General features: G+C 32.0%; 1 protein-coding gene across 3 annotated transcripts in view; it reads right to left on the bottom strand.

Moving 5' to 3' along the window:
* Positions 1-8,452: 8,452 nt before the first annotated feature.
* Positions 8,453-15,839, bottom strand: part of LOC118185808 (uncharacterized) — a 92,638-nt gene continuing 85,251 nt past the window's right edge. For all 3 annotated transcript variants that reach the window (XM_035355726.2, XM_035355740.2, XM_035355734.2), the window contains one exon: positions 8,453-15,770. In XM_035355726.2, coding sequence (XP_035211617.2) covers positions 15,749-15,770 — 22 coding nt within the window. In that variant the 3' untranslated portion in view covers positions 8,453-15,748. The remainder of the gene's footprint in view (positions 15,771-15,839) is intronic.

Below are 15,839 nucleotides of genomic sequence, written 5' to 3'. Positions count from 1 at the left end.
GGTCAATTTCCGAATTCCCTGACTTTTTCCGGTTTTCCAGGTAGCGTGGCAACCCTGTCTAGTGTACCTTGAGCAGTTGCGGGAATAGAAAAGGATACGTTACTAATATTCATTTCATCTTTCATTAATCTATCAATTACATTAGTTATCTTTTGTTTCCAGAGGATAATTTTTTCTGAATATTCCTCTGACACAGTAATTTCCTCTTCTATATCATCACAATTACAAAGATTTTTCACTTCATCGTTTAATCGTTTTAAATTAGTTTCCTTATCTATTATTTGGGCTCGAAATTCCTTTAAAGTATCTACCTTATTCGTAACATCTATCTCGGTAGAATCTTCCTTAATAAAAGCTTCAACTTTTTTAATTAATTTAGTTAACGTAGACCTAACTGCGCTACGCTCCTTTCTCAACTTAGGTAATTCCGACATTTTACAACAATTCAAATTTCGAACAAAACATCAAAACAAAGCCTACCTTCACTTCCTGCAAAATTCCACAAATTCCCAAACAAAGCTTGCAACTAAACCACTAGAATACACAGCTTCCAAGACCGACTCTACCTCACTGGTGGCTCCAAAAAAATGTGAAGTATGCTCCTTCAAAATTGCTCCACATTTTAAATAAATACATTTAATTACATTATATTACATAGTACAGTTACATAGCAAATGCGCGTTACACAGCTTTTCACACTGCATTTTCAAAACCCACGCCAACTCCGACTCAAATCGAAACTTTTCTCACACAGTTGAGGGGTGCTACAACGCCCTCTATGGGAGATCTCAACAGGGGGAATCATTAAATTTTCATTATTTCTGTGTACACTCAATCCATTAAAAATCCGTACACACATAATAATGATAAAACATATCTATTCATGACATGATATACAGAAAGATGCAACCTTGAAGACTAACGCTCCATTCAGAATGAAAAGTACAGTTAGTCACTCCCCCCCAAAAAAAAAGAACAAGGGACAGTTCTGTAGCTTTTGTCTAGTCAATTGATCGATGAAATTCGACTTGCATCTCTGATGTCTCAAAAGTGCAACATAGAATGCATATTAGATTTATATTGGGTGTTAGCAAAAGATTCCCACCATCACAAATATTCTCTGCGCAAACAGTTCGTGTTGCCGTGTTTAACCATATTTTGTCAAAGGATTTTTGACACTTGAAAGAAAGAGACTTGCTTTAGAACAGTGTGTTGTGAAATTTGTAAACAAATATTATTAAGTATAAGGTGTCTGAAATAGAACTATCAGACTATCAGATTAGAACCATCATTTACATCCAGTTCTATTGCAAAAAATCAGCGATAGAATGTCACCAAACCTGTCTACAGCTTTAGGTACTAATTGTTGTATCACATGACACTGTGTAGGTTTGGTACCATAAAGTTAAAAAATAAGAACTATAACATTCACAAGCAACTCGACAGCTTACTAAGGAATTAGACATTAGTGCTATGCATTGTATAAGCTGACTCAAGCAGATACGGTCAGACAGTTCAAGCCTGCACTAATCTGTGCAAATATCAATGAAAGGACAAAATTCTGGTGATGATTCTTATCACTTGTGATGAAAAGTGGATTTATTTTAATAACACAGGCTGAAAAGAGGGTTGGTTTGCACCTGGTGAAAACATCAGCAGCGTAGCAAGCACAATTTGACTAACAAAAAGATCATGCTTTCTATCTGTTTAGACTGCCGCGGTATTACCCACAAAGAGTATCTGAAAAAGGTAGAACCCTCAACAGTAAGATGTACAGCGAGATGCTAGTCCGTGTTGACGCTGCTATGCATGGTATAAGCTGACTCTGCTTGATAAGCAAAACGTTGAACTGAGTTCCAGCGCAAAAAGGTAATGTTCCATCAAGATAATGCAAGACCACGTGTGTCTGCATTCATTGGCTGGACTCTGTACAGACTTGAATGGGAATCTTTTGCCACACCCACCATATAGCCTCGACATCGCTCCTACGGACTACTACCTTTTTCACACCTACAGCTATATCTCGCTGGTGCTGTCTTCTATTCTACATAGGACATCAGAAATGAGGTTGATCTGTTTTTGGACTTGGAACCACGTTTCTGGGTTTTTGAAAAATTACCAAAATGTTGGCAAAAAATCATACATTTGGGTCATGATTACTACCCGCACTAAAGTTACTGCTTTCATATTGCTTTTTGTTTTTCTAACTTTATTAATAACGTTTTTTGGGAGGAATTTTCTTACATTTTGGTAAAAAATCAGACTTTTTTTTTAATTCAAATGCTCTTTTTTCTCCATATTTCAATTATACACCTTAAATTCCAATAAAAGCAGCAGTTTTTTTTAAATTAACATTCAAAATTTTAATTCTGAAATGTTAATATTTAACATATCGATTTTTAAATTAAAAACTTGCTTGATTTGATTTCTTTCATGATTCAAAATTTAGGTTTAATCCAAATAAAATTCCCACTTTTCTTCTGATTTATTTCAAAAATTTGTATTTTAAAATTATTTTTATAAATTTTTCAAAAAAAATTTCAAATATGAAACCTTTAACTAAGCATACCTATAAAAATTAGTTTTTTTTTTGTTCAAAACTTTCAGAGATATAAAATTTTCAAAGATACACGTGAATTATACATATTGGAGCAATTTGAAATATGATATATTTGCTATGAGTGAAATGTGGTTTTACAATCTTCAATGGACTGCAAGTTATTTTTAACCTTGACTTTTCAAATTAATTTTATTCAGGATTATTCTACTTATGACACATAATAAATATTTATTAAAAGTAATAATACGTAGAAAGATATTTTTTACATTTATAAAGAATAAAGATTTTTTTGTAAAAGTAAATTTTTACCTTCGCCATTCTGCTGTTTACGATTTTCCTTAACTTAATTTTATATGCAACAGAATACATCTGCAGATTTAAAAATGGCGTATCACATAAATGGAAATGAAATACTGTATTTGACAGCATATAAGACGCACTTTTTCCTAAATTTGGTCTCAAAAAGTTACCTGCGTCTTATACGTGAAGGACACAGGCTAACTTTCAAACCTGAATGCTACTTTTAGCCCGGATAAAGGTCTAGACACACATCACTTTTTCTACATCTGCCATAATTATTTTGCGCATGCGTTAAATATCTGTCGCCAAAAAGCGCCAAAGCTCGAAGCTGATGTCGAAGTTCGAACAGGTTTGACGGTCACATTACGTACGTCTATGTAGCCTTTCCTTCTTTACATAGACTTTCTTTGATTCAGCCAACACATGTGTTGGTATCGGTGCTTAAAACTATTTGTTTAAAAAAAATACCCTGGAAAATATGACTACAGGAAACAAGAGATTAAGTTATACAATTCAGTATAAACTAGGAGTGTTAAACTATGCCAAAATGCATGGAAACAAAGCAGCAGCAAGCTCCACCTACCTAAAAAATGATACGTACTTGGCGACTGCAGGAAGATCAACTGAAAACTGCTAAAAAACAAAAACATAACCTTCGATGCCCAGCTCCATCTCAGCCTGAACTTGAAAATGCAGTAAAAATGTGGGTGATAGATAAGAGGAAATCTGGGATAAGTGTTTCAATCAAAATGATAATCAGTGAGGCCAAAGGATCTGCAGAAAAACATGGGAATCAGAACTTTTCAAGGTCTGAGGGCTGGTGCTACAGGTTTATGAAAAGGCAAGGCTTATCAATGCGCACAAAAACAACTATTGCACAGAAAATGCCAGCAGATTATGAAGTAAAAATACTAGCATTTCATAGGTTTGTTATAAATGCACGCAAGAAAACTTCTTTTAATCTCGGTCAAATAGGAAATATGGATGAAATTCCACTCACATTTGATGTACCATCCAACAAGACTGCGAGTATTAAAGGGTCTAAATCAATAACCATAAAAACCACAGGTCATGAAAAAACCTGATATACGGTAGTTCTAACATGTTGTGCTGATGGCACAAAACTACCGCGTTTTTCATATTCAAAAGAAAATCTTCCCACGGGTGTAATTGTTCATGTTCATCTGAAAGGCTGGATGGACGAAGCTGGAATGAAACTGTGGTTACAGAAAGTATGGGCAAGGCGACCTGGTGGGCTCTTAAGAAAACCCTCTCTTTTGGTTTTGGATCAGTTCAGCGCCCATAGAATTGAAACCATAAAGAATAAAATGAGAGAATTAAAAACCCAGATAGCTGTCATTCCTGGTGGACTGACTAGCCAATTGCAGCCTTTAGATGTATTGGTGAATAAGCCATTTAAGGAAAAAGTATGAGAACGATGGAACAAGTGGATAGGAGAGCCACATCATGCCCTCAGGTAGAATGAAGCGGCCCTCTATTTCACAAGTGTGCTAGTGGGTAAAAAAAGATCTTGGGAGGACGCAAAGGCTGAAGTAATTGTTAAGTCCTTTAAGAAGTGCGTAATCAGTAATGCTCTTGACGGAACAGAAGACGACGCATTATTCAAAGAAGGTGATACTAGCGATGACGGAAACAGTAGTGATGACGATATTCTCGTTTTCGATGATGATGATAGTGAAAAGGATTTTTATGGTTTTGAAAGTGATTAAAGTCTAACTTCATGATAAGCAACATTTTCCTTGAATCTGTGTTTTTTGTTGTTTCTGCTTTATTTTGTATTATGTTTGACTGCTTGCCATTCATTCATTTATTCATTATTGAAATTTACATATCATGTTCAAAATAGCTTGCCGTTTGTTAATTTTCTTAATAAAAATATGTTTGGTAACTGCATTCAATGATTGTTTATTTGGCTTTTACGAAACAAAAGAACTAAAAGAAACCTCATTTTAAGTTATTGTGGTACGACGCTTTCGTGCAGACCATTGAAACTTTTTTTCCTTGTGCGCGGCCTTCTAAATAAGGGTGCGTCTTATATGCCGTCAAATAGGATATATATGTACCAATATGCCAAATTTACAGTAAATAAAATATGCTGCCTTCTATTATAGAAATGTTTAACAGTGGCGAAATTTACAAGCATGTAAGATTTTTCTTATACTTTCTGTGTATGAAAGGAGAAGTTAAAAGGTTAACGTAAACCAGGAAGTTCGTCAAGTGATGGCAGAAAGAGGCGAAAGTGAATCAAATCATATTCTCAAATTATTATGCATGCTTCTGGGTAAATTTTGCATAATTTAGCTTTTATACATAATTTTAATCATAGAATTGACACATGGAAAAAAATGAACAAATAAATAAAAAATCTGAAAGCTTTCTCAGATTTTACATTACGCCCAAAGTGGCGTTTTTTAAACGTTTTGTGTGTTACATTTAGTTATTAAATATCGTGTTCTTCGCGATTAAACCATAAAATTCAATTCACCAGCAATATCGCAATATAACTTTAAGATGAGCATATCTTAAGAATTTCTGATACACAGTCTTGCAGGACAGAGATAAAAATGTTGTTTTTTCCACACAATGTTGCCATTCCTCACTTTTAAATCATTCAGTTTGTTAATAAAAAATTCTTTAATGTCTGACAAAATATGAAATAGATAATAAAACAAATTCCAAATTAGGGCTTCCAGATGCTCATATTCAGTGGAGGATTTATTTTATTCAAAATTTGATGGTTCTAGGATGTGTTGTTTTATCAGAATGTGAGAAGTATAGATACATTTATGCAGATTCTTCATTATTTAATTTTTTTAAATATAATACAGGGCTGTAATATTTGGTGGGAATAGTTTGAAAAGAGAATCAACACAAAATGCCAAAATGAAATTAATAGCCCTTCTGGGGTAACAGCCTTTGGGCTAAAAAATCAGCATGTCATTTCAGAAGTCCGATTTTGTGTAAAAATATGCATGTTAGAATTTTATATATAAATTTAATTTATATCCTAAGTCACACTTTCAAGAATGAAATATGCAAGTTTAGTTTTGTCAATCAGCCAAGTAGAATGGGAGATACTGAAAGCTATCCAGTTTTATTTTTTTATTTGTGTACCTAAGTCTTTAATTTATAAAAATGCGCAGTATCTATAAATATAATAAAACTATACTTGCATGCATTTTTTCATGTAATAACATATAAATGTAAGTTTAAATTTAGCTGTGAAAATTATAATGGAAGCAATAATTTACAGCATACTAGGAGTAAACTATAAACAACAGTGCTAAAAAATGAACAAAAGATGTGAGTATACTAAATCTTCGTTTAACTGAAGTGTGGGGGGGGCAAAGTGCACCAAATTAGTAAGTTTAAAAATTATTTCTTTCTAATTCTTTTTAAACCAACTTTCACTCCACTGTTTCTGTCTTCGACATAAATATCTGTTTTATGAAAAATACAATAAAAAAAGGCCTTTGCATGAGGGGGAGTCCACCAAATCAGTAAGTTTAAAAATTATTTCTCTCTAATTCTTTTTAAACCAACTTTCATTCCCCTGTTTCTTTTTTTGACGTAAATATATGTTTTGTGACACATACACATACACACACACACACACAAAAAAAAAAAAAAAAAAAAAAAAAGATCTTTGCATGTTGGGGGGGGGTAAAAATGTGATGTGGGCAATACATGACTTCCTTGTCTGTCCTATTAAATTATACATATTTTTTGCTATGTCCCATTTAAACTTATTTTTCTGAATTTCATCACAGATATATTTCTTATTCAATTAATTCAGTTCTCACTTCACAGCAAGGAAAAATATATAAAACCACAAATTATCTTCATTAACCCGCTCAGGTACCAGTGTAACATATATGCGGCTTTTGACCTTCACATATGTTTCAATTTCTGTTCTGTGCTTCTGGTTTTGATAGATTTATTGGTGTAAACAAACTGGGAATCACAGCTCAAGTTAAAGGGCACCGGCGCGTTTTTTTTGTAAGAAATTTTGTTTTTTTATTTTTATTCTTTGCATTTTTTGTTACTAGAATGTGGGGAAATACATTCAGGTCAATTTTTTTTTTTTTTGTTAGTAGAATATGAGAAAACGCATTTAGGTGACTATGGCGGGTGTAACGTCGCTGAACTTCCATGATGAAAAAACTCAGACCAGTTGTTCTTTTTATGTATTTAGTTTAAAATTTAACATAAACTTTCTTGGTTAATTGAAAAGTAACTTTACAGCATAAGAGGAAAGATATCAGCTTTACCGATGCGTGATGCATCTTACTTGCTCGGCGGAAAAAACTGTCACTGTCTTGTATGTCGATTCTCGCTTTGAATTATTTTACACCTAGCAGAATTATTAAATTGGAATTTAATTATCTAAAGATAATTATTGCTTAATTTTCTTTTACAATTCGTATTTGTAATTTTGTTTTCATGTGTACAGTATTTGTTTTCATGTTTATAGTTATAATTTTAGTATTTCACATGTTTCATTTATTTCTAATGTGATATTCTTTATATTAATACATATTAATAATTAGTGTATTAAGTACCTAACTTCAGAAATTAAGGTCATTATATTAAAATGCTGATTTTATATGAATTTTTTTTGTAAAAGTAGTCTTAATTGCTGAAAATGCGTGACGTTCCATTTCTGGGGGTTCAGTCTCATGGCTGTGCTTCTTTCTCTGCACACTGGCCCTCAAGAGGTTAAAAATTGTAAGATACAGAAAAACACCATACACAATTAAAATTAAGAGTTTCTATGCAAAAACAATTGATTTGGCCAGTGGGCAGGAAGACAGATTTTTCGGTGCACAAAACTGAAAATTTACTTTTATCCCACTCTGTAAAAAGACACTGAAGTTACCGCACAAACTGACTTCACTTTTCCACTAACAGTTTCAAATGTAAACAAACAGAAGTCTAGCTAGGCTTAGTACCACTTAAGTAACTTTGCTGATAATGCTACAACTATTGCATACACATTAACTGAATGCATAAAACCCTTAACTGGGACATAAGAACAACATAATCACTTTTAAAGCAAAAAATGCACAATTTACCAACATGCAGGAATAAAAAAAAACTGAGCTCATCGAGCCAGATAACAGGGTATATGCAAACAGAACAAGATGTTATAGCAGTAGCATAAACAAAATTTCAATACTCTACGGCTACTCATTTTTGAGATTTATGCAAAATACACACGTACATACATCACGAAAAATCTCTTTTCTGAGTCTATTTTACAATCAATTTTGGAAAAATTAGTCCCATATTCTGCGTGTATGTATAGATATCATGCAAAAATATTGGTCAAATAGATATTTTTGTTGAAATACTGAAAATTTTCCAGATTATTGGAAAATTTTCAGAATACTACATTAAATCACCTAAAAGTTGTCAAGCTATGAAAAAATGGACACATTAATAAAGCCCATTTGATAAATTTCTAATAAACTGCATGCAACATCTCTGAGAATGAATAGTGGCACTTAAAGCATATCTAACCTTTGGAATTTAAGTGTGATGTTAAAATATTAATACATACTTTTAACAGACATTTTAGAAGTTTTTTTTATAAAAATATAAGCCATGAAAATACAATACTGTACAGATCTTTGATAAAAACAATATATACAACTTTTACACAGTATATACACTGCTTTAAAAAAAAAAAAAAAAGAACAGTTCTATATCTCTCGTTCTACTGGGCCGATTGAGAAAATTCAAATTGCGTTCTTCATGTCTCAAAAGCGCGACTTAGGATATATATTAGATTTATATATAGCACTATTCTAACATAGGTATTTTGACACAAAATCAGACTTTTTCTGAAATAACATACCAATTTTTTTACATATTTCGATTCTATGACTCAAATTATGCCTAAATATTAAATTTTGTAAAATTTACGAAGAAATTCAACAATTTATGTTCGCGCTTTTTATTCAGTTTGCACCAAAATTAGTTCACTTTGCGAATTTCTTAATATATGGCAACCTAGTTTCCTTTCCCGTAAGAGGAAAAAAGTCACCATCGCTCCTTTTTTCCAAATAATATTCTTTATATTATATTTTTAATTTTAACTTATTATTTTAATTAATTTTTTCTTTTTCGAATTTCATTTTAATCGTTTAAGTTGTATTTTTTTTTTCCGAATAACTGTTTTAAAAACCGCTATTTACCTATTCGAACTGCGTGAATAAAGGTGCAGCGTTTATTTTTTTCAAATAGTTTTCTTTATATATATTTTTTGGTCATAGTTATTATTTTAGGTAATTTTTAAATTTTTATACTTTTATTTTAATTGTTTGTGTTGAATTGTCTCTTCAGATAATTGTTTTAAAATTTTCTACTTATTCCTTCGAACTGAGCATTTTAAATATATTTATTAATATAAATTTTCCACAATTTGATTTTATTTATTTGAATTGCGTTTCTTTCGGAAGAATACTTTGTAACCCAGACTACGATGCGTTTGAAAACTGCATATATTGAAAGAGAAAATACAGTAAAGCACAGTTAACATGCCTGTCAATGTTCCGTTTAGAAAAGATATATATAAATAAGAGAGATGTATAACCAACATTTTAACTTAGGATGACTTACATACACTGCTTTATGATAAGCACACAGTTTTATCATTGTGCCCATTGCTTTACACAGTTTTATCCTACATTTGGTTTCTTAAAATGTTATTCATATTTTAGTCAAATATTTTATTTTTGAAATCCAAAGAATCAAATATCACATGATTAAAAGGTTTTAAATGGAAAAAAAAAAAAAAATACTAATACTAAATTTTACGCAAAAATTTATTTTTTGTTCTCTTTTTCTTCAGGCATTCTACTTTATTCTTGCTCTTTTTCTTTAGGCATTCTGCAAGCATGAAAAAAGGTCCAACTTTTCGAAATATCTTGATATTTCTGACAATCATTTTAAAAAAAGTTATTGCCTTCCATTTCATAAAGGCCAACAAACGGCCGAGTGGTAAAGTCGCTGAACCCTGGTAGTTCATTCTGGGGTTAGAATCCCGGTAAACGCGCTGGTTGCATGGGCGTTTTTGTGGATTTCTCTTGTGTACCGTGTATGACAGCTGGTTTCCGTTAGAAAGTTCTTCCCGAAGTATTTCGTCAGAGCCTTTATCAGTCTTTAGAGGCTAAGCACTTTGAAGGTATGAGATGAAAGGGAAGACTGGTTTCATCAAGAGGTTTTGGTTTATTTAATTATGATAAGCACACTAGGGCTATCTGCCTAAGGGGAGGGATACCATTGTAGAGGACTGTCTAAGGGAAACTGGCTCGCATACACGTTACACATGGGGAAAAGCACGAAAACGCCCATGCAGCCAGCCTGTTCGCGGGATTCGAACCTCAAACCGAACTACCAGTGTTCAGCGACTTTACTGCTCGGCCGCTGTTTCATCAGGAGGAAAAAAAAACACCTTTAGGTGACATCCACATACAATACTAGATAAACTCCTGAATCTTCAAATAATTTGACTGAGAAAATCATAGGATTCTCCATTTCTGATACGATATGACATTCTATAACGTAATTTGAACTTATACAACCATATAGTCTAAAACCAGTCGCTCTTCACTTTAATCTACAATGATATCGTTTTTGTCTTTTCTGCTAAGCTCAATTGATGGTATTTGCTGGTGTACACATCCAAGTGTTTTCTCTTTGAATGCCTAAATTGCCTAAATTCTTTGAAGTATCCTGAAAGTATATTCAAAAGCGTCCAACTTTTTGAAACATCTTGGTATGTCTGACAGCCAAATTTTCCTGCAAATGTTTTGCTTACTTTCCTCCCTAATTTTCTTCTTTCCTTCTACAGTTATTTTCAGTGCTCTCACACAAGAAAATTAAGATTTTTCGATTGCTAGACTTCCATAAATTTTGGATTCTTGTCAATTTTTTAAAATATCAATTACATGAATTGCGTTTCAGCTGAAGACAGCTTTTCATTTTCAAGTCATTTTAACTATAAATAAAGTTTAAAGTGAAGTCCAAAGGATAAATATTTTAATTAAAAGATTTTTGCTAAATTACAAAGAAATAAAACAGTCCAGCAGGTTTTTTTCTGTACCACCGAGTGACCCGATTCTCATATAGGCTGAAGCAATCTAAATCATATTAAACATCATGTTTTTTTATACAATCTATAATGCGAGAGAAAAATTAGCTTCTTAAAACATTCTTTCTAAGAGGATTATTGTAAAAGATTATATTTATATATATATTTTTAAAGCTGGGACTTGAACCAAATTGCCAAACTTTTAAAGTTTAATTTACATGGTGGTTATAATTAAAGTTCCAATTTGAAATGGTTATAAAAGCAAAACTACCGGACCACACGTTATCAAACTTGGGAATCGTGTAAAGGAGGTTATGGGAATTTATTTTCCGCGGGAAAAAAAAAAAAAAAAAGAGTTCAAAAACTCACCACCAGGGGAAAAATGGCGCTGTATACAATATTGTTAAACGAAATAAGACACGAAAACATCTGTTTAAATTGTGTTTAATATTTTCCGAAGCGTGCTACAAAGCATGTTCAATGTAGCGTCCAGCATTTTCCGAAAGCAAGTTAAATCCTGTTACTGCATTCTCAACAGCAGCTCTTAGCATACCAAGAGGAATGTTACGGACATGTCAGTGTATCACATTTTTCATTTCTGCCAAATTGTTTAGATTATCACCATAAACAGTGCTTTTGAGATAACCCCATAGCCAAAAGTCCCAGAGGTTGAGGTCTGGTGGGAAGAGGGGAAGTGTTGGCCTATAAGACGTTAATTCATGAAATGTTGCCTAAGTAACTGTGCGACACACGTGAGGTGGGGCCCGGCCCTACATAAAAATCGTAGTATCTAAAATGCCACGTTACTGCAGTTCATGTATCACGAAACACTTTAACATTGACTCTGTAATTGATATTGAGCTTTGATTCATGTAATTGATATTGAGCTGAAATTACAATGGTCCAGCTGTCAACTGCTCTTCAGAGAAAAATGGTTCAGTTATAAAACTAACTGTCATTCAACACTAATTGATTGCTATGCAATCGAATGCAGTAGGAGAATGCTATGGAACTAGATAGATAACATGAGGGATTTCTTTGGCCCAAATCGATTAAAAGCGTATTGAATCAGTATCTTCATGATTTAGTGCCGAATTCAGGCTTAAAAAATTATAAATTAGCGATCTGTAAGAAAAAGATTTCCAGATTGTATGCACTTGTGCGAGTGATTTGCGATCTCACATTTTCTAATCCCTAATTCGTGGTTTGCACGGACGAATTTCTCACTTACACGGATGGCGGACTCAACTTTTATCGAATTTAATGCTTTTAAATGGTAATTTGCCTACTTCAAAGTTTATTTATGGTATACAACTTATTAAACCCATGTAACACAAGGTTAAGTTAGATTCCGATCCATATTTCGTTTAACAATATTGCATACAGTGCTGGTGGTGAGGTTTCGAACTTTTTTCGCGGAAAATAAATTCCCATGACCTCTTTTACACGATTACCAAGTTTGATAACATTTGATCCAGTAGATTTCCTTTTATGACCGTTTCAATGTGCAACTTTAATTATAACCACTCTGTATATTATTAAATTTTAATTTGAAGCTATGCGTTATATGTATGCCATGCGTAAATTTTTCGCTTTTATGGAAAAATAAAGAATCGAAGCAAATATACTTAGGATAATGGACCGAAACTGACAAAATTTCCCCTCCCTATGAAAAATATTGAAACTTCGACCTTGAACGTATTGGGTTATCGAAATATTTAATTTGACTTATCTTCTAAGTCCTAGTTCCGTCAAAAATTCCGAATTACTTAAGCTGAAGAAAAAGAATTAGTATATATTCACTGTATGTTAATAAAGTAATCAGAGTGTAATAAAAATAGATTATAGAATTTACGCTGATGCAACTTTTTGTTTGACTGCACTACATGTAATGGAAGAGAAGGCTTGTAGAGATCTATTTTTGACATGTCATTAAAAGTAGATGTCATACTCCTTTTGTCTCTTCAATGTCAAAAAACTTTCCTTTGAGAGGCAACTTTAGTTTTTGGGAAAGAAAAAAAATCACAAGAAGACAAATTTGAAGAACATGCAGGACGATTGAGTACACATACTTATTTTCGGAACACAAGCGGGTCTTCGACTTGTTCTTGAATAATGAAAAGATGCATTATCATGCAATAACAAACATTTGGAATACATTTTCTGACTGAAAATGTAAGATTAAAAGTCATCTGCTTAATTCACAGCCATTTACAAGTCAACAACTCGGGCAATTGCAGAATCGTTTTGATCCTGAGCTTGTAAGACAAACCTAATATCACTGGATTTAAACCCTTTTTTAATCTTCCGAGAATGTTCCTTCTTTAGCTCATATTCCAAGAATATTAAGTGAATACAATTATTGTAAAAGAAATTGAATATTCATTTGCACTACGGCTTGGTAGTTTACTAACGAGTTAACAAAATTTAAATTCTGATTTTTGTGTCTAGGAATACAACATTATTTTAAATATTTACAAATAAAATATTAAATTGGAGATTTAATTGAAGCCTCACCACTTGCCTAGCATTTGAAGATTGTTATGTACTAATTGTTTGTTGCGAAGACTAACCCAGGCTTGCACGGTTGGTTTTTGTAGTTTTCTAGGTTCTCTATGAAAGCATCTTAATCAAATAGCTCCCATGTTCTTTCTATGTTCAAATAACCAACTAACCTAGTTGAAGCGCAATTTCCAAGTGAAGTTACTAGCAAAACCCGAATACTCATTAAAAATCATGTAGCTTGCCAATCGGGAGTAACATGAAAGATACGGCGCCAATAATTGAATTGCTGTTATGGTACGTTGTTTCTAAACTTAGATGGTCATTCCTTAATTAAATAGTCCACCAGCGGCCGAGTGGTAAAGACGCTGAATGCTGGTAGTTCGGTCCGAGGCTCGAATCCCGGAAACGGGCTGGCCGCATGGGTATTTTCGTGGTTTTCCCCATGTGCAACGTGTATACGAGCCAGTTTCCCTTAGAAATCCTCAACGAAGGCATCCCTTTAGGCAGATAGCCCTCGTGTGCTTTGCCATAATTAAATAATCCAATCCAATCCTTAATTAAATATAATTGATTTGTAACTTCTATTAGAAGTGACGGTAAGAATTGAAATGCAAATAAATAATATCGTGTGCTTAAAAATATTTGCATTCAGACAAAGTTTTTTGAAATATTTGCAATTACTTTATAAGAAGGATTTTTTAATAACCGTAATAATTACTTATTATATTACTGATGAATAAGATTCAGTTCTTGACAATTACATTCTAAATTAGAATTTTAAGGATATAATGAAAATACGCTACGCACAAAAATACATTTTAGTATAAAAAATGAGTTGACTTTTTATGTTTTAAAACTTCTTAAATTCATTTAATAAACATCATATCCTCGTTGTTAATTGAATCCAGAATGTTGGGTGTCGTTTATATAATTATTCTTACTTGTCCACAGAATCTGCTGACTTATCCAGCCATTAAGTAGCTGCAGATCATTTCTACATAACCATTGAACTTCCATTAATTCAGTCTCTAGAGGTTTGTATGTTTATATCATAATTTGACTTTTATAAAAATGATTATTTTAAATCTTATGTTTCTATAAAAATATACTTTCCTTTAAAAATATGGATGATAGTATCAGCCGCTCTTTCAGCCACTTCAAAAGCAACAGTTTGTTTAGAAATAAATTATGCAGTTAATGTCATAAAATTCAAATAAACACCAAACGAAAATTCTCAGTTTTAGAAAATTTGATTTAAACGAAGTAAAGTAGCAGACGATAAAACGCCGAAGGTAAAAATTTCCTCTTACAAAAATTTACTTATTTATTATTATTTTTTTTTAAAGATAGAAAGAAATTTAAAAAAATAGTTAAAAATTTGAATAATATCATCTATAATTTAAAAAAAATAGCTTTTCATATAGTATTAATAAATATTTATTATGCATCATTGAGGGAAAAAATGTCATATAATTAATTCTCTGTAAAATTTTACTTGAAATTTAAGGTTAAAAATAGCTGTGGCAATTCACTGTAACAAAAATCCATAGACCACATTTGACGTTATTATCGCTCAAAAAAAAGATGCCAAATTTCAAAACGCGAAAATATGTAAATTCGTGTATATCTTAGAAAATTTTGAATAAAAAAGTCTAATTTTTTGCAGATATGCTTAAAAATACACCTAATTCAAGATAATGGTAAAAATTTTAAAGCTTATAATTCAAATTTTTTTCAAAAAATTTATAAAAATTATTAAAAAATAGAAATTAAAAAATAAAAGTCAAAAAATGGGTAAATTTTATTTGGAATGAACCTAAATTTCGAAATGTGAGAGAAAAAATCAAAAAAGTTTAATAAGAAAAGAGATATTAATAAATATTTGCCAAATTCAATTAACATTGAGGAACTAAAATTTTGAGAGCTAATATTTTAAAAACTACTTGTACGATTTTTACAAAACTTGGTATTCTGGCATAATTTGAGTCGTAGAATCGAAATATGTAAAAAAATTGGTATGTTATTTCATAAAAAGTCCGATTTTGTGTCAAAATACCTATGTTAGAATAGTGCTATATATAAATCTAATATATATCCTAAGTCACACTTTTGAGACATGAAGAATGCAGTTTGAATTTTGTCAATCGGCCCAGTAGAATGGGAGATATAGCACTGTCCCCTTTTGGGGGGGGGGCAGTGTACATTGCTATTTTTACAGTTAGAACTTTTAAAATTGCATAGTTAAAAAAAATTTCTTGCACTGATTATACCCCGTTTTTCTTCATTCTGAAAACAAAAGAAGAATTCAGTTAGTAAAATAGTAAGTAAAATATTTTAAAGCAGAAATACATTGGT

The sequence above is a fragment of the Stegodyphus dumicola genome, chromosome 3 (genome assembly GCF_044657685.1).
Source record: "Stegodyphus dumicola isolate Sdum_Otavi_A_Nest chromosome 3, ASM4465768v1".
Classification (NCBI taxonomy): Eukaryota; Metazoa; Arthropoda; class Arachnida; order Araneae; family Eresidae; genus Stegodyphus; species Stegodyphus dumicola.
This window is presented reverse-complemented; position numbering and strand designations above follow the sequence as displayed.